Below are 27093 nucleotides of genomic sequence, written 5' to 3' on the forward strand. Positions count from 1 at the left end.
GCCTTCTTTTTTGAAGTTTGTTTAAGACCTTTAAGTTTGGAATTAGCAGTAAAAAACACATTTTCACTTGTCCAGAAATTAGCTCAGTCATGCTCCAGTTTGTTGTTAATTGCCTAATTACCATAACCATTTTTATTCCGAAATTAAACACGTTAAAATATGAAACAAATCAGAAATACAAATTCAATAATTAGTGTGGCATGTGTAAAAATGATTGGTGATCTTGTTGTTTTTAATTATGTGTTTGAATTAAAATTGTTGTGTTTGAATAAAAAAATAGCAATGGTTTAGCTAATTAGGCAAATGACATCAAAATAGATAGAGAATTATTAAGCCCAGTTTGTAGCAATACGGTTTGGTTATTTTATGATGTAATCTTGTATTCAACCATCTGTTAATCATTAGGGATATTTGTGTTCAGCAGTGCATATCTTGTGCTATTTGTGGCTAACGTAGTTATGACCGATATAGGACATTTACATATAATTATATCCATAAAAGCAAATAACATTCTAAAAATTACACTATGTACTTTGTTAAATAAATAGGAACATGACATTTATTGTATTATGTACTTTGATGAAAATAAAAATGAAGTAAATGACTAATTTTAAATATTCATGTCCGTCAAAATACGTGTCTTATATTTTTGTGACGGTCTAAATAGATTTTGAATTTTCATACACCATCATCATCTCTATTATATTTCCAAATAATAATTACCTGTACCATTAGTTTCTTGTATCAGTACTTGTAATTTTACAATCACTCGGTTGCGTTCGTACATGGTTAGTTTGCATTGTATGGTCGACCTAAGTTAGGCGTTTCGCACAAAGCAGGTACAATGTACATGGAAAAGCTTTTATAGTTAGAACTGCGAAACTATACGACCATAGTAGTTATCGGGTCAAATTAAACTGGTCTGTTGTTATAGATTAATTTAGGTAGGGTTGCAAACTGTTGTTTAATGATTGATTACCTTTGATCGAAGGTCATACCGGATCTATCTTACATTCAATTTAGCTTACAGTGAATATTTAAAACTTTGGTATTCAAATACAGTACATTATACATATCTAACGATAGATAGAAAGCTTCTAGCTTCACTGATGGACAGACTGACGGACCATTCAATTTTACGTTTCAAAAGTGCCTAATTAAGGTTTAATTGAAATATATGCATTGACTTTGACTTTGACTTTGAATTTAGCTTTAACTTTGACTTTGAGATACTAGAAGTCTTCAAGATCTTTTTAGAAATAACTTTCAATGAAGTGTGTTCTTTTTACGCCAATTTCTACGAAGTTCTGTTTCTAAACATATTTGTTTTGTCCACAGTAACCAGTTGCAAGAGCAATCACCTGATACCTTCAACACCAATGATAAAGAGCAACTCAGCAGAAATTTGCTGTAAAAAGTGGTATACGAAGAAGCTTCCGAAGGTAAGATGAGATAGAGAATCTTTATGTTTATCATTATCCCTGCAATATCTGTTTATGAATATTATTTAGTCTTTCGTTTAAGCTGTAAGTTCAAACCTTTTCTGTAGAACATTACAATTCAGTCCAGTTTACTCCTTTTTGAATAAAATTGTTCCACCTACGACACTGACACTACATTGATGACTTAATCAAATCTGTGCATTTTGATTTTTAAGATAGTTAGAAGTATGTCAGAGGCTTTATATTTTTTTTTTGCTTGCTTTTTTTTGGATACGTTGCTCCACGCTTGAATCCTCTCATATGTCGTTTACAATTGATTGATGATTTTAATTAGAAGACAAAGGTTAAAGGGTTTGTTTACAGCTACAAATTAAAAAGGTCAATGTACGGAATATCATCCCCAACATATTTTGTAACACAGAGGCTTATGAACTCATACACCAATTACGATTTGACGCATCATTAGAATATTAATCAAACATTTAAGCGTACACCTTCTAAAATACAGCGTATAACAGCAAATTCAGCAAGACCATTAATTATCATGTTTTGACGCTGTCAGTGGTTTGATGCAAATGTGATTCAGGATTGTAGAATTAAGGTTCAAAATTCAACGCTATTTGTTTGTGAAATTTCATTATTGATAGGCAAATAATGATTCATCAAATATAGAAGATCATCTTTTGAAGCAGAGATAAAAACACGGCCTAATTAATAAGTTCATGACAAGTCTCATTGTCAGACGTATCTACAAAGCCGGATAGAATAGAATAAGAATAGAATAAATTATTATTTATTATATCGTCACGCCTTTTATCCCCGAAGAAGTTGGCAGCGATGCGCATTACGGCACGTAATTCCGCTATACAATGTACACCCACTTTTCACAATTTATGTTGTAAGTCCCATGTTCACATTTCCAGATTCCATGCTACTACTGAGAAATTTTTAAAATTGAGAAAAAAGCCCAGTAATACTTTTATATAATTGTCTTTTAGCTATGCAATAAATATTTCATTATTTATACAGAAAAAGAGACCTATTACTAATATTTGTAACGATGTGGTTGAACTAGGTTTATGCAACTTATGTTTCAAGTCATCACTTTATTAGAGTTTAGATTTATAGATACAGGCGTAATGTACCTGTGTGGTATAAACTACAATTATAAAATAAAATATATAAAATTTTAATTGGCTTTATATAACTATCTAATTATGTAAAGGCAATTAAAGTAATATTATAATGTCACAATAAACAATTTGCTATACTGAAAGAAAAAACTAGACCATCGGATGAAATAAAACTGCGGAACAGTTTATCCAATATGATCAGTATTACTTTTCAAAACTATACAGATAAGTTCTTATTTGTGTATCTTTGTAAACAACAGTTCAAGTTTAAGCTATTACCTTAGTTCACCGTCTACGGCAGTAGTGCCAAAATTGCAGGAACAGGTTCAAACTTAGTGCTTTGTGCAACTTCCACGTGTAATTTAATGGTATCAGTGTTTACACAACTTGACTTATCCGTCCCGAGTGTATAAAGCTTGAACACTTAGTTTATTCTTGCTATTTGCTTTGCTCGCTTGCATCTGCACATAACGGCACTTGATGCCACTTTTCACTAATTGTGTAATAAGTCCCGAATGTAATGTTCTTGTTATATAGTGTATCCACTATTTCTCTCTCTCAAGTTACGATTACAAATTATAGACTAACAGTTTTGTTACTTGTAAACTTGAGTTAAACTGCAATTCTAACTTTTACCCATGACTGCTATTAGGTATGATCCCTTCGCTTGGCAAGATCAGTAACCCTTGGCTGGCTCGAATAAACCAACCAATTAGAGCACCAAATACTCTCTTATTTTGATTACTTTAAACATAAATCAAACTTGTACTAAGAGTACAGTTGATCAGAGAGCGTTGCTGCCTAGACTATGCTGAGTGTGTTATATCTTATACATACATATGTACATACATATATGCCTATCTCCCATGGGGGTAGGCGGAGACAACGGAATGCTTTTTGCTACGATTCTTCCGTACTTCTTTCACTTTATCAACTGTGTTCGTCGGTTAAGGGTACTTTTAATTTGGCCCTTCTTTAATATATCGCCAATCTGGTCGAAATATGTCCGTCTAGGGCACCCTCTACCGACTGTCCCATTCATATCCGCTCTCTATACTTCTTAATTAGCTTATACGATACTCAAGGGAAGATCGGGTACCCTTAGTATGAGTTTCGTATCGAAATGAAAAGGTGTTCGGCGTTCTGATTGGTTGATTTTTTCGAGCTGGCCAATCAGAGCGCCGAACGAACTCTCGTTTCTTAAAATGTAAAGCAAACTCGTACTAAGGTACAGAGGTAATACTTCCACCAGAGATTTGCATAATTTTCTATTATGCCTGTACATACATGTGAAGATTCCTCAATGCAAATTGAGTAAATTTGTCAATTTACACGTAATTAGACCGCAAATGGATGAATCGGGGTTAGTACGCATAAACTGTGTGAAACAATTTAGGCACGTATCGCTGTACGATGTAAATTCAGAGATAATTTGATAAAAGCTACACTCCAACCTAGTAATTTTGAAATGTAACCGTCGCCTTTTAATAATTTTCAAGTATTTTTTAAGTGTGAATGTAATTTTTTCGAAAAATAATTTAAAACTAATTTCAATTATGATACTGCTGACCAAGTTTCGTCGAGTTCTATGGATAGCGCTGATAATTTTTATTGTTAATTGACTTTAAGATAATCTCTTTCACACAAAAAAGTTAAGACTGCTTACCGTCATAAATAAAAGTATTTTTCGTTTAAGTATTTTGTATCATTCATTTGACTTTGGCCTCAAAAGTCTTACCAGCACTTGGAAATGAGCCAAAGTGTATAGCAACAAACTCCTATTCATTATAAATCTCAAAGAATCTTTAAGTAAGTGAATGAATAAATCTCTCTCAAACATCAAAATCTCTATAAGTGTGGGAGAGCCATGCTTTGGTACTACTGGGCCAGATCTACTGGAGTAATACTATGGCCTCACAGAAAACTGACGTGAAACAACGGTTGATTTGCGTTTTGTTGCGTGAGTGACGTCACCCAACGCCAAAATTCCCCAAAAACCCTTAAATTCCTAACTCCCAAAAGGCCGGCAACGTACTTGAAACGCCTCTGGTGTTTTGGGTGTCTATAAGCGGCGGCGATTGCTTACCATCAATAATCTGATTCGTGTACTCGTTTACTGGCTTTTATCATAAAAAATAAATGGACCAGCGAAATCCTAACATTAATAAACAATAAACCCAACAGACAGATACTTAAAATACAAAGAGCTAAGCTATCGACATTAAAGTTGCTTAAATCACCTTAACCTTTATTCATCAGAAGTTTTAGTCATGTTAAATAGCAATTGAATCTTTTCTACTCATTCTATAAATCAAGATTCATAGAATGAGTAGATTCATTCTGAAATCTATAGATCAACATGATTATACTCAAATAATTATAGAATATCACAAGTTAATAATATGGAGCCATCACTGTAATTCAAACTTGGATGCACAAAGCGTCTTGAAAATTGGATTTGACGTGGCAGTACCGAAGTAATTATCTGCACTTGTGAACACATGCAATCGCAATTATCTCATATGATGAGCTATTACTTCCTCATATAATATTATCTCTACGCCGTTCATGACACACACGAGCATGATTCTCGGCAAAAGGTTTTATTCCCATAATAACATAGAATTTTGGGACCTCCAGTTATTTTAATTGGCTCATATTTTGTTGACAGGACGATTCGGAGGCAAGGTTGGACGTGGACAACAATAGCACTCAGTCCTATTGTATGCACACCGTTGATTTGGAGTTCAGACACGTTGTCAGATCAACACACATTGACAAGAGTATAGAAGCGAAAAGGAAAGTAAGTATTTTATTAAGTATTTCATTATAAAACACGTAAGTCAAATAAAAACAGCTAGTTGAAATGCTGAAATGTTAGTTGATGAAGTAATATTTTTGTTAGGGTTTACACTTTGATGGTTACTTAACCCAGTCCTTAGCAATTGTTTTTGGAACAAAATCGTCACTAAAGGAATAGTTTAAGTAATCATTAAATGTCTCTGAGTACGAATACGGCACGACTCTAATCGACAGAAGTGCCATCTAGTCTGAGCAAAAAGTTAAAATTTCCCTTATACATGTTTTAATTTCTTTCTTTCATCAAAGCTAGCTTTATGAAAAAGAATGTTCGTTCTTTAATATTTTGGCCTGGGTATGTAAAGTATTTTTTTTAATAATTAAAACTGGTTAATTATACATTCATTAAAAATGGGAGGGAGATTAGACCCATGTTTCGTCTACATAATAAAACGTTCCTTTTTGAGTAAAAATATTATGAGGGTTGACAGTTATTACATTGATTGCAATATGAAATAGTCTTAAAATTTGGATACAAAACAAAACTAAGGTCTTAGTACAGGTTTATTTTACGTTCAAGGGAACGAAACGTTACTGCGCTAGGCGTTCTGATTGGTTAGTTCATTGGAGCAGACCAATCAGTTTCTATGACGTTAAACGTAAAACGAACTAGTACTAAGCCTTCCGTACAAACTATTTTATCATTTGAGTGTAAATTGGATATGGAATAATAAACTGCATAATACAACTTTCATTTCAAAATTCCAATTGGATATTTAATTTAAAAGGTAAAATCAAAATTCATGATGCTATGAACGCTATTTTTAGAACACAACTGTAATTATATTATTGTGGAGAAATTGATATCATACCAATAAATGCACGTTAGATAATACCTTACAAAAGAAAATTCGTAACGGCATAGTCATGGAACTTAGAACATGATGGAAAGACATCATATTCTAAGTTCCATCAAAGGAGAAGTGTATCTATTGTTTTACTCAGCTACAAAGACAGTCTCATCGCTCAGTTGCAGACAGCGTTCCACTGAAAATTAAAAAAAAAACCTAACATTACTTTTACTTTTATAGAATTTTAACCGATACTTATTACTTGACAGTTTTCTTTGCTACCACAAACCAAAAATAAATAGCAAGAAAATAATATCCACAGAAAATTGATTTTGAAATTGAAACATTAAAAATGGACTCAGTTGCAATAGTAACTTACTAACAGGCAGTCTGTGTGTAGGATTGGCTTGATTGAGGTTGATTGTGTCTATTTATAAGTAGGAACGATACAGTTTGTTGGTAGTGGTATTAGGTGAATAATGATCTTCCTACAAAATGACGTTGACAAATTGAACTCGGTCATTGATGGGTTTATCGAAGATCTTTGTTATGTAGTTGGGAGACTGTGAGTTGCCTACATTAAAATCGAGTTGGAACCCGTATTGAACAAGCGTGGTGATAAATGCTCAAATTTTCTCCACTGAGAATAGGCCTTTGGTTAGTAGTGGCCACTTATAGAATAAAATATGAAGATGATGATAGTGGGGTTAGAAAGAAAGACTAAATAAAAGCAATGATTTGGAGAGACCGGCTTATTTTATCTTGAATCATAACTTCAGGCTTTATTCGTGGAAGAAGTTATTAGAATTGGACTAATAGTACAAATGGTCGTAAGATTAGTGACTAATCTCATGGTAATAGGAAAATTAAGAATGACCTCTCAAGATTCAATGTGGGAGAGCCACAGAAACCACTTTCTCAATCTTCTGAATCCCCAATTGCTCGTTTACCGCCTTACACCATAAAAAAGGTCAAAGTAGATGATTCTTAACGTGACTTTGGGTATGAAATAATTAGATTTCTTAAACAATTAATGTCATGTAATGAATTGCTATCGAAATTTTACCTACTGGTTGAATTTAAATAACCAATCATATTTCTGGAGACTAGAAATAGATTATGAACTGCCATCAATACATCAAGCAATAGACATCGATCGTGCCTAACTATGACGTCGATACGGCTTTGTATGATTAATGCCGGCTTCCCTAGCTTCACATTCACCTTAATTGCGTACGCCTACAACTCAAACTGTGTCTCGTTGTTTGTCATAACAATAAAGTTGCTACACAAAATTCATTTCGTATTCCATAACTCCGTACCTTACTTTTGGCTAAAGGGTAGTAAAATCTTACCATCAGAAATAAAGGTTTCCAATAAAAGAAAAAAGATAGATGACCTTGATTTGAAAATACACTATCGCTTCCTTCCTGACTTCCCATTTACATAAGTAATAACTGTCTTCAAAATCTTTACTACCTGATCCAAACCTCATCAAAATTTACTTGGTACTTTTATGGACAATAACACGTTGACAATCCCTCTCACTTCATCCAAGGAGAGAGAAGTCGTTTCGATGATTTTCTTCCCCCAAAATAGGGGTATAAAGTTTAATCAACAAAGCATATTAAACTTTGACTCAAGACCTATGATTTGAAAATATCTAAAGTAGGTAATTCTAAAGGCAAAGAATACCTAGTAAAGTGAATAATTGCGACTAAATAAGTGGTTACTAATGGAAACATTCTTAGACTGATTAACCTACTATGGTAAGCCCGCTTTGACTGCATAATGGGCTAATAGATGCGGTATTCCCTTATAAAGCTGAATCGAAGTATGATTGCTTTATCAAGTTCGTATTGAGTGCGAATTTCAATGGAGACGACGGCCAGCCTTCGATGCTTCTAGTAATTTGATGTTAACAAAGAATTTAATGGAATAGGGAATAGAAAATAGTATAGGTAATTGTCTAGTTTTAAAAAGACGATTTCTGAGAGAATTAGTTCTAGTATCTCGGACAGTATAATAATTATATGTAACGGACGTAATCTACTAGTTATATGGTAAATCTAATACATGGAATTTTTAATACTGCTACCAAAACTTTAATGGAAATACTTATCTGCGGGATTTTTCTGAGTTAGTTCTATTTCACCATTTCTATACCGATGAAGTGTCTTAACAGGATTTCTCTATCTGCTTTAACCGTGTTTATTAGAAATCGAATCCAATCTTAACCGAACGCTTTAGGGAGTTTCTAGTATATTGTCTCAAATGTTACAATTGGATACTGCAATTGGTGAAATTGCACTTCACGGTTTTCTGTTCCTTGGAATTGATAATTTCAATCACACCTACTTCTTATAAAAAACACGTTATATTAATGCTTGGATGTCATTATTACTGGATAGGAAAGACCTTCGTTAGTATAGAAATCGGATTTGAATTAGAAAGACTGAACAATTGAAAAAATAGGTAGTTAATATGCTAAGGAGTCACTTTGGCTACATTTATTTAAAAAAATTGTAACAAGAAAAAATGTTTCGTCCTACAATTCATATCCTTCTATTAACATAACTGCAGCTAATGAGCATTAATACCAGATCTTGTTTCCAGGTGATACGGATGCTGTTCGTCATAATTCTGGAGTTCTTCGTATGCTGGACACCACTACACGTCATTAATACGGTAAGGCAAAATATCTTTCTTTTTAAAATACACATGTTTTTTTATTTCTATCGGTTATCGGTTTTAAGTGTGGGAGAGTCATGCTTGCAGGCACGAATAGGCCGGCTTGACCAGAGTGATACCTCGGCCTCACAGAAAATCGGCGTGAAACAACGCTTGCGTTGTATTTCGTTGTGTAAGTGAGGTTACCGGAGACCTAATTACCATCTTCCCTAATTTTTCAAACCCCTGATTCCCAAACACCTCTTAAATTCCTAACCCTCACATGACCAGCAACGCACTTCTAACGTCTCTGGTGCTTCGGGTGACGGTGAACAGAGGCGATTGCTTACCATCAGGTGATCCGTCTATTCGTGTACCGGCTTATACCATAAAAAATCGTGTTACTGGAAAGTTAATTTACCGTTGTTGTTATTATTTGATTATTTCAGTCAGACAGCAACTCTTTGTATTCCCACAATGTATTGTGTTAAACGAAACTGAAGATTCATAAAATAGTATTTTAACATTTCCACAATCAACGCCAAAAATATTTACCAGAAAATTGAGACCCAATTACTAGCATACAATTGGATACCGTTTTTATATGAGAACGAGCAGTCAATATTGTTTTATAATCAACAGACGAACAGGTATAAATTGCTATATTACATTTAATCAACCATCCAGAATTAAATTCCATATTTATCAATTCCTGCTTTTAACAATTTCAGAAATGAATAAAATTAAATGAAGACGAATAAAATTAAAATAATTTAATGAAAAACTTTTTTTTATATAGGTATAAATAAACGATAAGAAGTAAATATTTATAAAGCCAAATAAAATATAGTTGAAAGAGCATTGAATTACAATTTTAGTAAGGATCACATCACAAATCAGTAGCCTATAAGTGGCCACTGCTGACCAAAAGCTCCTTCTCGCACGGAGAAGGTTTGAACATTAATCACCACGCTTGGTTGGCGATTAATACATACATAGAACCCCAATGCTAGCCTCAAAACGGTAATTCAACAGTAGCAAGTCAGGTTTAATAGAACAAAAGTTAGTCAGACAATGCCACCCAGTTACAAAGATCTATACCAAGCATTGAGTGGGACTTCACACAAAGACTACGCATGAAGCCATACAAAACCAGTATAAGGTGACCGTTGTATGTGCCGAAATCTCATACAAAGTAATACCATGATATACTGGATTTTATACCTCAACGTGCAGCCGTGTGTCGTACGACGCAAGTAGCTGACATTCTATTGTTTCTGTTACTATATTCAGGTAGTCAAATACCATCTGTAGAACTAATACGAATTAATCTTACGTACGTATGTCTGTGAGTTATGAATAGATTCAAAATTTCTATTGACTTAGACATCAATAAGCAAATCAGTCTAATAATACTGAGTTTGTCTGCTATTGGTTGACTTGGTGCTTATATTTAGAATACTGTTTTGAGTTTGGAATACAATTATTATATCTAAGAATACTAACTGAAACTGATTGGAAGTATAGAAGTCTACAATTTGATATAAGTAATTGAGTTTACTAAAGATCAAAAGGCACATATATTTATTTTATACTGTGATGTAAATAACTATTTACGTATCTAAGTACGAGCAGAGACTATTCGTGCTACATCGTGGGAACAGATTTTTTTTTACATTTTATGGGTCCTTTAACCGCCTGTTTACATAATAACTGGATAAGTAAATAAAAAATGACCCCCATTATTCCCGTAGTATTCCTTAGTAATAAACCGGCATAAGTCACTTCAAAAATAATTTAATCAGCTAATGTTCGCAGAAGGGCGACACGCTGAAATGTCTGTTTAATGTAGGTCGTAAAAAAAGGGACTTGGTAAACACGTTTACTTCGACTTAACATATAATGTTAAAAGAATCAATTTAACCTTGGAACATGTTTCTTCTTCCCACACATTAATCTAGACTTGGCCACCATTTTATGAAGGTCTAAGATCTAAGCTTAAGAAGAAGATACAATATGTCTGATGTTATCTTAGAGTTGATAGTCAACACACACATAAATTAGGTTGGGTCACAGATTCTCAAAGTGTACGCTGTCGCCTGTTGCGTCGTGTTTGATGATTGTAGTTTTAATTAATTACAGATATCATCCTATGTGTTCTTCCGCCTCGGACAAGGCGAGAGGGAGTATCAGACTCTTACTAACTAAAAACTACCCTGTTCCTACTCCTGCTTTTCGTACCGGAGTCTCAGTAACCCAATAAATAGTCCGCAGCTCCAGATCAGGCAATAGCCCTACTGGGCCTCATCTGTGGTGGTCTGATGGCTCTTTGAGGCACGCGCGGACCATAGCCGGAGAGCCGTCGTGCGATCGCCGATGCCCGGAGTGTCTCTCGCGACTTTGTTTTAGGCTTAGGGCTTACTATAAAAGATTGAGTACCACTGTGTTGTTTATCAAAATGAATTTTGGAAGAGTTGATATATGGATTTCTTGGAATTTTCTGTTTCAACGCACGTGTCGTCTGGTACAATTGAAATAGATTCTTATTTGAAATAGAAAATAGTCTTACATTATGTAGGTTACGCTTTATTCTAGACATTTCATCTGTATCAATAATGTTCTTGGATCGAATATCAAGTAGTGTTACTGAGACTTGTATGTAAATATTTTTGGTCTGATAAATACGGTTGATATTTCACCCTCTAGTGAGAACCTACTGATGTATAAAAACGACGAAATGAGGTTTCAAGATTATCATAATACCTACTTATTGAGATATAATAATATTCTAAACATATACCGTAACCAAACTGTAGAAGTGTTAAATGTGTACAGTGAAAATGTAAAAAAAAAATTTAGGAGTGCTACTAGGAAGATACTAAAGCGAAAAATGTTAATAAATAATACCTACTTATTGAGATATAATAGTCTATTCTATACATATAAATTTTAGAAGCGCTAATTCTATCTATTGAAAAAACAAATAGGGGCTCTGTCATTGTTATCTATCTGTCTGTATGTTCACGCATCACGCAAAAACTACCGGTCCAATTACGATGAATCTTGGTAAAATTATTCTTTATTATTCTGGACATAACACCGGATAGTTTTTATCCCGAAAAAGTGTATACACTATTAAACAAACTTAATTTTGCGGCTCGATCCGTAGACACGACTACTGTACCAAACGCAAATATAAGTTTGTCGAATGTTAAGTTACCCGCAACCTTACGTTGCAAATGTATGGTCGAAATTACCATGAAATTACCTTCCGGCAATTAGGCGCGGGATGCAGCGCTGTGCAACAGATCTAGCTGTAATTGCACAACGTTAACTTGAGACCCGATGACGCGAAAAGGGACGTAAAGGGGTAGAGTAACTGTATGGTGCGGGTGCGGGTGCGGGTGCGGGTGTGGGTGTGTGTGTGGGTGTGAATGTGGGTGTGGGTATCCTTCAGTTTCAGTCCAATTTCCATTAGTTCGAAACTATCAGAAAACTGCAATTTTTGGTTAGCCATTTATTTAGGCTAGCATTTACAAATCAACTACCTACCGAATTTTAATCTCAGTGATGGATTACTGAAATGTTTGGCTGAATGAATGTCTATCAGACTTTCAGATGTTACTAGATTCTGGTTCTAGGTTAATGTTAGTTCCATGTAACACCTAATGCTATACTTCGATCACTATTCTAGACTCCGTGTTCCTATTGAACGCCTTCTGCCAACGTCATGCTAACTAGACTTAAGAAGCAGTCAGTCATTTAGCCAATGAGGTGTCGGTATATTAATTATTATTCGGGTAAAGCTTTAAGTAAAGTAGGGTAAAGTAAGGTAAGAAGTAAATAGGTAGTATAAAAACATAGATATCGTATCATCACACCTATTTACCCCCAAGGGATTAGGCAGAGGTGCACATTGCGGCACGTAATGCAACTGTACAATGTACACTCATGTCATAAGTCCCATGTAATAGCGGGTGAACCTATAGCAATAATTACTAGACACAATTCCAGGCTGTGATACGACTGAGAAATTTAAAAAAAACGAAAAAATGTCCAGCTATATTTTTTACTGCTCGGAAATTGAACCTGAGACCCCTTGCCCGGCAGTCGCACCTGCGACCACTCGACCAACGAGGCAGACAAAAACCTAACATAAACATTTAAAGTTCAAAGACCAAAGATTTAACCTTTGAAAGAACTATAGGTTTATGCCCTCAAATGGGCTAGAAATGAAAATAATCCATTACCAATACTAGGTACATTACTAATAAAAAAAATCAAGACTATCAATAAAAACCCAAAAAAACTTACTAACTGAGTCAAGTTACGACGGTCGAGATATAAATAGAAAAATAATTGAATTTTAATGATTATTGTTACGATGGTCCTAGAAAACTAATTACATTTATCAGGAATATCTGATACTAACTTATTGTTAAATATGCACGTTTGTCTACACGAACCGACCATCCGCAACTTCAGTAATCATGGGTGCGACCCACGTCCTCCAATTGCTTTAACTACTGTTGTTACTTTTAATTGATGTTTAAATTGCGATCTCCAACCCGCCTGCCGATCTTGAAGATTATGGCAAAATAATGTAAATCACTAACGGTTAAGGAAAACATCGTGAGGAAACCTGGGCTTATAATTTCTAATTATAAATTTGAAATCGCCAACCCGCATTGATCTAGCGTGGTGATTAATGCCCAAACATTCTCAGTGCTAAAAGACGCCTTTAAGCAGTATTAGCCACTTAAGGTACGCGCCACTGATCCGCATCGCACGCACCGCATCATCAACATTGCCTACGTGCGAAGTGTACTGAAGACGTCATACGGAATGCGAACGATGCGTACGATACGGGCTTGTTGACGCTTACCTTTACAGGCTGTTTTTGATGTCATGTATGTAAATGTTAATCAATCCTTAAACAAGCAGTTATAACTAGTAAGATAATAGCTAGAAGCTACTTCACAGAATGTTAAGTGAAATGTATAAGATACTACGTAGAACAAAGGTTAATAATTTCGCCAAGCGTGAGTAATTCCAGAAATCCAAGCAAAGTGGTTGTCGTACTATACGAAAGATTATCACTGATATTAACATAAATTAACTTGTGAACCCAGCTAACATAATCCACTTTTCCTTGAAAAGCTTCAAAGTATGATTCCAGTTATTTTAATAATTAAAATCACCACGTGTTCCTACACGTGTACACGTGTTGATGGTATACTCGTATATGTAGTTTTAATTAAAATTATTATATATCAATTAAAGAAGTATTGATCCTTCCCTTTGCGTCATAAGTTGAATGTTAAGAGGTTGTCATCACCTCTAACCTTTGATAGTACCTATCTATTACAATTTAGTTAGTCGTTAAAATGTTTGGGCTTAGAGTTATGACATAACTTGAACTATAACTTGTTTTAAATTTAATGGTACATCATTTAATAACTTCTCCCAACTTGGATAAAGCGAAAGAAAGTGTTAGACTCTTACTCACTAAAAACTACTCCGTTCCTAATTCTGCTTTGAGCCGGAACCCCGGCAAACCCATTACATAGTCCGCAGCTCTAAATAGCTTGGACTCACTATGCCTGAAATATAAAGTCACACCTTTATTCTTCTGAAGATATCAACAGTACTGTCATAGACCATTTAACTAAGTGTATAGGCAAACACTAAATCTTCGAAAAGGCACACAATTATGAGACAAAAACTAACTATAATATTGAAGGTAGTCACTGGAAAAAATAGAAAGGAAAGCTTGTTGTTGACAAGGTGGTAAAAACCAGACAGAAAAGAAAGCCCATTATAAACATTTTAACTCAACAATAAAATTCCAGGAGTTACAATAGGTACTCTATTTATAGATTTCTAGCAAATATCGAATTACATTTTCTTACCTATATTTAGAAGAGTTTTTATGTCAGTACTTAAACGAAATATTCCGTTTGATTTCATTCGTACCGAATATTTTTTGATAGGACTTCAAAGGAAATAAAAATATAGCATACAAATGTAATTCTTTTTTATTACACCTTGTTTACATATTTTACTTGGAATAATTTCGTCGAATCTACTAGAAATATGCGTACACATACAAAGCATGACGTCCTCTAATCCCCGACAGATCTAGGAACTCATACAATGTAATAAACCTTTGAACGACTGTAAGTAAATAATATTATGTATTAGAAAGAAAAGAATAAAGAACAAGAAACATAATTTTATTACAACTTTCGTGAGACATACTTACTAAATTAATTATTATATTATCGGCTTACTCATAACTTCATACCTGTTTGCCGAGGAACTCGACTAATTTCAAGCCATGTCAGAGCTAGACTGTGGCAGTACTGTAGCAGTACCCTAATAGCGCGACAGCCACCGCATCGTGTGTCTAGTCGAGTACCTGTGCCAACTGAAAATCAGTGCTGGGTACTTTCGGTGCCCAGCTCATACTGAGGTGGCAACCCTTTTGGCTTGGGCACGTTGCCACCTTGTTTTTTTTTTTTTTTTTCTTTTATCTGTTGTGTGTTGTATGTGTTTTTTTTTTCTATATAATTAAGTAGTGCATTTTTTTTGTGTTTTTTAAATGTATTAATTTTACCATTTTTTTTTCTTCTATTTTGTTTTGGTGCATCGTGCCCGGTGCCGAATAAATGATTTTTCTTTCTTTCTTTCCTTACCTCGTCAAACAATTACACGAGTAAGCCGATAACATAATAATTAATTTATTATGTCTCACAAAAATTTTAACAAAATTATGTTTCTTGTTCTCTATTATTTTCTTTTACATATGTACTAAAAAAAGCCTTTCCTCGATAGGTTTAGATACATGCAACCACTATCAAAAAGAATACCCGTCCTTCAGTCTGGTTAAAACCAAAGCAAGTGGCTATTACGAGTAAACAATATTACTTGTCTCTTCAATTCCATTAACTGCTTGCATAAAGAAGGCTGTTTCTCGTCGCTTCGCCCGCATCGCAAATAAGAAGGAACTACGAGAGTATTAAACGAAATGTTATTGCTTTTTAAAATGCTAGTAGCAACATTTACCACTTTCATAGAGTGTTACGTAAAGTAGTAAATAATTTGTGAGTAATAGTTTTTAAACTGATATCATTAGAACTTAACGTCCATGGTAAATATCATTATTTTCAATGAGATATATAATTACCATTAAATATATCTGAAAAGCGCCAGATTAATTATACCGTTTTGGAGATAGACCCAAATACTGTATTGTGGATCTTACCGACGTACTCAGAGTCATTTAATGGTTACTTAAGTGTTTTTGTTAAATAATTGTTTTCGGAACAAAATCGTTACTCAGGAATAGTTTAAGTAATCATTAAATGACAGGTACGTCAAATGGTAACTGTACCTATTGTAACGAAAATTTACTAAACAAATTCTCAAATAATACCTATCATTAGTTCCTTCGTCGATGTAGGCCACGCACTCTTTACGATTAAGACCAGTCATTTTTGCAACGTCACCCCTTTTATTACCAAAGCGATAGGCCGAGGTGCACATTACGACACGTAATGCCGCTATACAATGAACGCTCACTTTTCACCATCTGTGTTATAAATCCCATGTAATAGGGGCCTTTTGTCATATACTGGGCACAATTCCAGACTCCATGCTATTACTGAGAATTTTTTTGAAAAACCGAAAAAAGGCCAGTGTCACTATGCACTATATACTATGCAATAAATATTACATTACTATGCTTAAAAACTATACGTATACTATACAGTAGTAGCACGTACTGAGAAATTTATGAAGAACCGAAAAAAACCCAGTAATACTTTGCCCGACACAGTCGCACTTGCAACCACTATACATATAGGCGGTCTTAGACCATTCACCCTTTACGATTAAGACATTCACTTCATTTTCACAAAAATGTGTACTTTTATCCTCAAAGCTATAAAAGAATTCTAGACAGAATTAGCCCCAAACAACAAAACCACCGTCTTTTGTATCTTAGTGTTCCTTTTGAACCGCTTTGATAGTTACGTACGGAATGTCCAGTCCATTCTCTATGTTTATGACGGACCATTATGTTGTACTTTGGTCCTTTGGTGCCTACGTGACCGTGATTTACTGTTCCTTCTGAACAGAACGGTGATTTTGCTATGTGACCTTAAGTTTTATAGCGATAGCTACAAAGTTGAAATTAGTTTTTTTATTGAAGTTTAATATATTGTGAGTTTTTATAAGACAATGAAATGTTATGCTTAAATATTATGTTGGACGTTTACTTCAATAAATAATGCTAGGTTGATTTATTTTCATTTTTTTGCAAATCTATTTAATAGAAATAATCTGGACATTATGCGGAATTTTCTTTTGTACTGCGAATTCTTATTTTATTTGATTTTGATTGATATTATGATTCCATTTTTTTACTTTACTGTGTCTGCCTCGTTAGTGGTGTACTCTGACTGCTGGGCAAGGGGTTTCAGGTTCGATTCTGGATCGGGCAAAGTAATACTGGGCTTTTTCGGTTTTTCCACAATTTGTCAGTCATGGTCTGCAATGGGCATTGTTCAAAAAAAATTACCTTGTGTTTTTATTGAATTTTTTGATAATATAGACCATTTAAAGAAACTAATTTGAATATTTTGATAAAAGGATCAGAAACCACTTCAAAAATATTTTTTTAAGATTTTCCACTTTTTGATATGGGTGACGTCATCTTATGGACAGAACGATAGTATCTGTGCCATAGTGCGGTTGCATTAAAAAAGTACAACTGTCAATAATAGCTGTCTGAATAGAACTGTCAATAATAATAACCTTAATATAAGCTGTAAACAATAAAACATGTGATAAAACGTAATTTAACATATGATATGGACAATAATGGGACTGACAATATCAGAGGAGTATATTACTTCTGTGATACTTACATTAAAATGATCTTCGCGACAATACATAGTATAAACTTTGTAATATTTCGCACCAGCTTCTCGACACCACTTCTATCGTAAGTCTTCCCTATTGCGAACGAAGATTTTGTTTGGACTATTTTTACAATTACTGCTGCAACTTGGAACCAAGCACTTTCTGTATTCCATTTTCACTTTATGCAGAAAAAACTTGGAATTTGAAACTTTGTATTTTTTGTAAACAAAACCGAAACAAACTGACATGACATTTATACTTGACAGTTGTCGGTTTGATTCAAAACTTTTTAATTTTTGAAACATGAGGCAACGATCCTAATGTATACCTCCTTTTATGACGCAATTTTAAGGACAAGTAAGGTCAACCGTATTTTAACGAAATATCAATAAATAATAAATATTTTAAATTTTTAATTAGTCCATAATGATTAGTAAGTCTATTCCTCGAAATGGTTTTTCAATTACGAAATTTTATTAATTATGAACAATGCCCATTATACCCCACCCTCACCCCCTATTACATGGAACTTATAACACAAATTGTTCAGTGGTGATATGAATCGTAATGTGCAAGTGCACCTTTGCCTACCCTTTCGGGGATAAAAAGCGTGTCGTTGCATATTTTTTTTATTAATTTACTTAAGGCGAAAATCGAAGCTATCATTTTCACTATCACCAATAAAGCAGTCCAATCAAAGCTAAGTTAGGTTAAAAATGATATGTAATGAAAAATATTCCACATTGCATTAATAACCTACTTGTCAATTAATATTAGCACAAGTTTATTAATATTGTTCCGGTCGTGGAACATTATTAGATGCCGAGAACTTTGCTGCCAAAAGCAAGGGTTGTCAAGAACTAATTTTCAATTTAATTTCGTGAACTGAATAAAGTGAAATTATAATTATGTCAAGTGCAAGCTTGTTTAACAGGTACTTGAGTGCTTCATATTGTTCTATTATTTGAAAACAATTATATACATTCAACCCTTGATGATAAAAAGGCTGCGCGACTTCACCACATTTGCGCACGCTGCTAATAATTTTGAGTCCTTTTGTTACTCGAAAATAGTAGAGCTATTCTCTAAATATTTACGTGAATAATTTAGTAAAAGAGCGTCGAGCGTCATACAGGAAGTGAATAGAATTCAAAGGGTGAATAGATACAGAAAAGACATGAATAGAAATTAAAACACTTTGCCAACATTTATTCACCCTTCTTATTACATTTATTTAAGAGCAGTCATACAAGGACTGCTCTAGCAGTTACCCAGTGATTAACAAACCCGGACCGCTCTTGCAGTTAGAGTCAACAGCTTGAAGCTGTTATTGATAACTGCTCGAGCAGTCCGTGTACGTAGAATTTCACTTTGCAGTCGTAGCTTGAAGCAGTCGATCCTGACTGCTTTAGAGTGCTTTTCCGAGAGAGACGAAGTTGTAATAGTTAAGCTGTAAAATTATGTGACCGTGTTCACTACTATATTGCTGTGCGAGCAAGCTGCGCCGCTTGAGTATGCAATGTATTGATAGTAGGAAAGCCATTCATAGTACACATCAATAGCACGCATCCATAAGACGCATCCACAGCAACATAGTATATGCAGACATCTCTGGTGAAAAAGCACCTGTAAGCAGTTAGTGTATGGCGGCCCTATTACTGATACAAATTTTATTTGTGACACAATTTGGCTTCATAACCAAGTTAGAAATAACTTTAGTCTCGTTCTACATTAAATTGTAATTACAGACAGTTAATATTAATGAGAAAGCGTCTTGTACAAACCTATGAAACAATCACTGACATTCGAAACCGTAAATTTTAAATGTGGGAAAGCCATACTTCGGCACGAATGGACCGGCTCGACCGGAGTGATACCACGGCCTCACAGAAAACCGACGTGAAACAACGCTTGCGTTCTTTTTCGTTGTGTGAGTGAGGTTACCGGAGGCCCAATTCCCCCCTTCCCAATCTTCCCAATCCCCGATTCCCGAACAACAACCCTTAAATTCCTAACCCCCAAAATGCCAGCAACGCCTCTGGTGTTTCAAGTGTCCATTTGCGGCGGCGATAGCTTACCATCAGGTGATACGTCTGCTCGTTTCATAAAAAAAATAAAATAAATAAATTATATAACTACCACAACTTCTTCACTACCTATCATCTTTATCATAATAAATCTGCATGAAAACTTCGCATTTACTTAAAAAAACTTTTAATTGAATTAACAAACAATGTCTATAAAAAACGTGTTGTTTTAGTTTTTATTAAGAATTTCTAAAGAATTTCAATGTTAAATGTTTGGTGAAGTTTTGCAATATTTGATACATTACTAAAGTTTTCTGTGTAAATGTATGAATCTTGTCCTTTTAATATTATCTCCAAAGTGTTGAGAAACTGAGCATCAAAGAGTTTCTTGTTGTTCAGTTTAAATACCATTATTTCGACTTCTCCTATCCAAATTTTATTACTTACTAAGCGTTACTCACGTAACTGTTTGAGGAGGAACTCCACTAGCTTCAAGCTATGCTAGTAGCTCATATTCAGGAACATTACGCGACCCACGACGCAGTGACTGTCTCGCTGCCACTAACAATTAATTTGATATGTCCCACGAAAGTTATAATAAAATCTTACTAAACGTTGTTAACTTTACGAAACATTTGGTACGATCTCTTTCAAATGTTTTACTTTGATTTTTTATTTGATTTAAACGATCAATGAAGGTATACAGATACATAACTCTTAGTCTTACTGTGGTTGAAACTATTGCACAAAATTCAATACAAATGATTACAATAATATCATTCACTCTTGTATGAAATCTAACTTCAAGCAAGAATGGCGATAAACGACCGTTAATATAAAACGCCAGTAAAAAATCATTGGTTTTTAAATTGTCCATAATAAATGGCTTTTGATGGGTTATAAAAATTGTTATTAAGCACCTAAATAAGAAAAGGAATTAAGTGTATAATGTCATTTTGAATACTATGTAACGTTATCGTTAACTTTACATTTTAGGTTTAAATGCTTTCAGGCTTTCAGAACAGTTTATAACTTTCTAGGTTGGTGGTCAAACGCAGACTTATGCTATGACAATGCTAAAAAAAGAAAAATAATTTCTTTTTATTATGGCATAAGTCGGTAAACGAGTCAACGGATCACCTGATGGTAAGCAATCGCCGCCACCCATGGACACCCGAAGCACTAGAAGCGTTACAAGTGCATTGCCGGCCTTTACTTTAATTCCTTACCCCCGTAAGGAATTAAAGAGTTGATGGGAAATCAGGGAAGATTGGGAGGGGGGAGGGGTTAATTGGCCCTCTGGCAACCTCACTCACACAACGATTTGTTGAGAGCAGCACTCCAAGGTCTCAAGAGAATTTTTGTTCACGTACAGCTATTAGAGGAAATCTCTATTGAAAGTGCCATCTGGGTATCGATAAATTAGAAGTGATCAGTTGCTTACCGCCACAAACTTACTGCGGCAAGCTGCTTGCCGCATTTAGAGACATTTAATGATTACTATTCCTTAGTAGATCCTTAGTAGTCCTAGATTTTGTATCGAAAACGATTGCTAAGAACTGTATTAAGTATCTATTAATTTAATCATTAAATAACTCTGAGTATGGTGGACAAATGCATAGAGAGATATATGTTTCATCGTATCGCCTAAAGCTGCCAGATGAGATAGTGGTAAAAAATCAAAATAATGAAAAAAACCAATAATAAAATTAAATTTTACTATATTTATAACTTTATCTACAAGAAAAAGTAACATTTTAACACGAATAGTCCATTATTGCTTAGCAATAAAATCTGAATAGCGTTCTAAATATTGGGACGAGCCCTAAGCCCTTTCAATTTATATAAAGTACCGATGTTCAAATATGAAAGGGCAACAGTCATTAAACACCAGAATGTTTGACATTAGCCAAGCACTGGACATTACGAATCAATACTTGTCCAGATTACTATCGCAAATTTAGTTCAGACGCTTTACTAAGAATTTGTGATTGAATTATTTCGTGTAGGAGTAATGCAAGTCGTTAAGTGATTTTCGATTACCATGAGTTGGTGGAAAATTTTAATCTATGATTTTGGGTCTTGCTTGAAGAGTTTCGATTACAATTGCCAAGTATTTGTTATTAAAGATTAGTTTTTTTTATCGCGTACTTCATTTGCAAGCTATGGGTTGCTCTTAACTGTAACACTTAATTTACAAAGAATGAATTTAAAACAGTTAATGATACTTTTACTACACGCATGAACATGAATACGAAACATAAACCAAAATAATTTTTTTTTACTATTTTTGTCTGTCTGTCTGTTTATTCTGGCTAGTCTCTGAAATGGCTGGACCGATTTTGACGAGACCTATATTGGCACCTGCCAATAGTAGCAGTAGCTGATGTACTAAAGAGTAACTTAAGCAATTTTGATTAATCACAAAATCCGTAATCCACGCTAAAGAAGCCACAGGGAGCAGTTAAAAGTCTGCATTGAATATATCTGTTCGTAACAATTTGGTCCCAGTTTTTATTTGTACAATGGCCTACATTTTAAATAAGTCTTTCAAATGGATTCATTGTAACAGAATCCAAAGGAACATTTTCATTTCTTCCTACAATTCCAATTACGACTTGATTTAAACTGAATTAAATTGAAAATATTCTTAGTCTGGAAGCTACAAACAAATTGCTGAAGAATCAAGGAAAAAGATCCATTGGATTTTCTTTCTTTACCGATCTTGTGTCCTCGTTTTGTCAAAGTCCACTTCCAGTTGCTCAAACTTTTAATGAGACGTTGAATACGTATTTGAGAGTAAATTTTCCTGCTACATGTTCCATATTTTTGGTCAGAATTTTTTCACGTGTGTATGAGAATATATAATACTAGCTGACCCAGCGAACTTCGTACCGCTTTCGCGTAGCAATGATGCTCTACTTTATTTTGTATAGCTGAGTTATGTATGAGTCCCTATTCAATTTGAATTGGAATCTATAAATATCCTCCATATAAAAATGAATCCATAATTTCCTGATCTCACTATACCTGAAAAGGAAAAAAACAAAATATATTTTCATAATAGTGTTTATTTCATAGGATTCAATCATTTCACTGTCCTGCAGGCGCCTTATCGGCTCTGATGACAATTTTGTGATTATCTGATGGCATGCGGTCTAATGCATTTGTGAATGTCTAATGCATCGGTCTAATGCAACTAATTCATTGTGTTGAAGGAAAAATGTTTGAAGTTGTTCATCACAATGGATCTCTTTACTGAGTTGTTGTGTGCGCAACGCTGATCGACTTCTCTTGCTGAATTGTCCATAAAATATATTTGCAAAAATGTATAGTCTTCAACAGGCACTGGCAATAAGGAACCTGTTTGATGATATATTTGAATCCCTGAATCTGCAAGAATATAAATATGTATACAAATTGTACCACCATGTGGCTCGCAAAATACTGCCACAATACTTTACATCATTTCAAATTAAAACTACTTTTAACCTCGACATTAAACAGCCTTCCACGGCAGCTTTAGGTAGTAGGCTTTACCAAGAACATCTTGCTCATGCCACTACAAAATACAACATGTTATAAATGTTGCTGATTAAGTCTTCGGATTATAGACTATTATTATGTATTTGATTTATTGTTTACAAAATAAACACATCACTGACTCGACATATTTTGCACCAGCTACATGGTTTTAAAACTAAAAAAAAACGTTTGCCATCTAGACACACGGCAGTGTGTCCGCCAAGTTCGAGCAAAAAAACCGACACACCGGCCGTGGGTTATATTACACGAACCATTTCGGGCCAAGTTCGACCCACCTATAACTCAAAATCTATTTTATCTACGCATATGAAATTTCTAGTATCTGTCGAGATCTACTTACTTATCTAAAATACAAAATTTCATTAATGTACCTATTGTAGGTCTTGAGATATTGACGTCAGAAAATCGCTATTTTTACTATACACTCACTGACTGACTCACTCATCAAAAACCTAGACCACTTCCAATGGTCGTATTGACTTGAAATTTGGCATGGAGGTAGGTCTTTAGGTCAAGGTAAAGGAAAAAATCTGAAAATGGCCAAGTGTGAGTCGGTTTTAAAAATAATGAAGGTGTAAATTCATACCCCTAAGGAACTAAAACAAAAAATTTATATTATATCTTCCAATGGTCGTACCGACCTAAAATTCGTTACGAAGGTTTGTATTTAGTCAAAGTAAAGTAAAATAAGAAAAAAAGAAAATAAACCTTACAAAAATAAATGAAATCCCACCCAAAACATAAATGTGAAAGGATGCCAAGTTCGATAATATTGGAATGCTTCGCCTATAAAAGAAGTGAGATCTAAATAAGTACCAAGTTCCATACACAGACCTCAGTTAAAAATGATATAACTTGGCAAGTTTTAATAGAAAATTATATACTTGACTCATTGCGTTTAGTAGGTTTATAACAAAGTGTGTGAAAACTTGCCAACTTGTTATATCATTTTTAACTGAGGTCTGTGTATGGAACTTGGTACTTATTTAGATCTCACTTCTTTTATAGGCGAAGCATTCCAATATTATCGAACTTGGCATCCTTTCACATTTATGTTTTGGGTGGGATTATACTTACTTGCTAAAAGTAGGCAAAAAATTGTCTCGTATAACTTTTGTTGCCCCAAATGATGTCATTTGAAAGCAATTATTGTACTGCTGGATATGAGTCAAAAAATGAACCAATGAATGTAGTGGCTCTGGTGGCGGTACCAATGGCGTCAATTTGACTTGGCCGCTGGCTCAACACAATCCAGAGGCTTCATTTTTTAATTTCAACCCCAATGTGGACACAAAATGTTCATTAGTCCAATAGCAACAATTTGCTCTGAACTTTGCTCTAATCAATTGCCACATTATAACTGAATGCAGCTTTGTGGGGATTAAACAGAACATTTCTATCTTGATATCGATTCAGTTCAAGTTCATTTCGCGCTTCGCGATGCTCATCAGTTTGATTTGCTCTTATATTTCTTTGTAGTAGGGATATTGGCGATTTAAATAATTATATGTGTATTTAAATAAGGATCGAACGCGAGTGAAGCCACAGGCAACGTATTAACAAAAATGACGAATTTTCAAGCATACATTAATCTCCTCTATCAAACATACTACGCCTTCTACCCTTTTTATTAAAAAGTAGCCTATGTTCTTTCGCTCCTCATTAAGTGTCTAAATACAAAATTTCACTGTTACAGCTTTAAAAATGACGAATTTCCATATGACCATTCATCTCCTATTTTTACCCACTCTCCCCTATTTTTTTGCAATAAAAAGTAGACCATGTTCTTTCGTTCCTCATTAAGTATCTAAATACAAAGTTTTACTGTTACGGCTTTTAAAATGACGAATTTCCATATCACCATTTATCCCTTATTTTTACCCATTCTCCGCTATTTTTTTGCTTAAAAAGTATCAAGGTCTATTCTATCTCAGTACTAAATTCCATCAAAATCGGTTCACTGGTTTAGGCTTGTAAGCGTAATTACAGACAGACAGAGTTACTTTCGCATTTATAATATTAGTAGGGATTCTGTGCTCCAAGTCTCCAACGCACACTTATTCAATAGCATTTGTTTTTTAGTATCCAATAGCATTTATCCAACAATGAACTTTATCCAATAGCAATAAAGCTCAAATTGACTCTACGTATTAGTTAGAAAACGTTTGTATGGGATAAAGAAAAGGGCTGTTTTTAGGGCTTTTCCGTCAATTATTTGATATTTTCTCACCTTTTAAACCTTCCCTAGACCTCCACGAATAATTCAAGACCAAGATAAGATAAATCCGTTCAGCCGTTCTCGAGTTTTAGCGAGACAAAGGAACAGCAATTGATTTTTATATATATAGATTTAAGAGAGTTATTATTAGTATTATTTATAATTAATAATGAGAGATACACTGACAGTAAACGTCACTACTAAGTTTGATGCATAAACACACATAAACATTAATGATGGCCGACAACTGTGGAGGGAGTGAGAGAAACAGGAGACCGGCTTCGGTCTCATCCCCACTCCGCGTTGTTCACTGGGTAGTTACACCGATATAGTCTGGCCAATGAGTATCCAGAGTAAAAGCGCGGAAAATTTTAAAAATTAATTAAATTACTAAAATGATTAATAAAAAATAGGGGTTGGTGATAGAAGGGCAAAAACTTAGGGTTGTATGTATTTTTGAATATCGTATCATAAAAAAATAAATAAAAAAAATTTTGTCGAAAAAATGAAAAAAAAAATTTGAGGGGTGGACCACCCTTATTATTTAGGGGTGTGAAAAATAGATGTTAGCCGATTCTCAGACCTACTCAATATGCTTACCAAATTTCAGAGGAATCGGTCGAGCCGTTTCGGAGGAGTTTGGAGACTAACTTTGTGACACGAGAATTTTATATATAAGATATACAATGTCACGCCTTTAATCCCCGAAGGGGTAGGCAGAGGTGCACATTATGGCACGTAATGCCACTGTACAATTAACATACACTTTTCACAATTTATGTTGTAAGTCCCATGTAAAGGTCGTGAGCCTATTGCCATATACCGGGCACATTTCCAGACTCTGTGCTACTATTGAGAACATTTCGAAAATCTGAAAAAAGCCCAGTAATACTTTGCCCGACCCGGGAATATGAATCTTGTATGAGAATAATGCTACCTTATTAGCTACTGGTTGTAGGACAATGCGCTAGAGTCCACAATATGTAAGTAATTATGTGATCTAAGCAAGTGTATGTTTGTGTGTGAAAGAAGCAAATGTTTGGTCCATGAGTTCCACAATACATACGAGATAAAAATCTTATTTTGTGGGAAGCTTTGTATGTTAAAAGTAGCGGAAAATTAAACGGATTTAAGATTGCTGTCGCACTGTTTCTGGTACGGCTACAGTAGCAGCGTGACAGTCGCTGCGTCGTGTGTCGCGGAATATTGCTCATAAATATGAGCCGCTAGCATGGCTTTGAAACTAGTCGAGTTGCCCGTCAAACAGTTACGTGAGTAAGACGATAACATAATACATGTAATTATATTAGTGTCTTGACACATGTCAAGAAAGTTATAATAATAAAAGGATTTAAGATTATTTACAATAACGTTAACGTGTTTACTAAAACTAAAATTTGTTTATTTTACGAAATAACCATTAGTCTCAATTATTATGGACTCTTCTGTGAAGATTTATCGTCAAGGATAATATCGCCT

General features: G+C 34.4%; 1 protein-coding gene and 1 long non-coding RNA gene across 2 annotated transcripts in view; one reads left to right on the forward strand and one right to left on the reverse strand.

Annotated features, from left to right (window-relative positions):
- Positions 1-27093, forward strand: part of LOC118263891 (gastrin/cholecystokinin type B receptor) — a 141122-nt gene that overhangs the window by 87376 nt on the left and 26653 nt on the right. The window contains exons 6-8 of the mRNA XM_050705593.1: positions 1339-1442; positions 5247-5378; positions 8842-8913. Of these exons, the coding sequence (XP_050561550.1) occupies positions 1339-1442; positions 5247-5378; positions 8842-8913 (308 nt within the window). The remainder of the gene's footprint in view (positions 1-1338; positions 1443-5246; positions 5379-8841; positions 8914-27093) is intronic.
- LOC126912612 (uncharacterized) lies at positions 22904-25646 on the reverse strand. Its single transcript, XR_007707309.1, has 2 exons — positions 24474-25646; positions 22904-23243 (listed from the first exon to the last, which is right to left on the reverse strand). It is a non-coding gene; the product is annotated as an uncharacterized LOC126912612 (long non-coding RNA).

The sequence above is a fragment of the Spodoptera frugiperda genome, chromosome 27 (assembly GCF_023101765.2).
Source record: "Spodoptera frugiperda isolate SF20-4 chromosome 27, AGI-APGP_CSIRO_Sfru_2.0, whole genome shotgun sequence".
In the NCBI taxonomy this organism is placed as follows: domain Eukaryota; kingdom Metazoa; phylum Arthropoda; class Insecta; order Lepidoptera; family Noctuidae; genus Spodoptera; species Spodoptera frugiperda.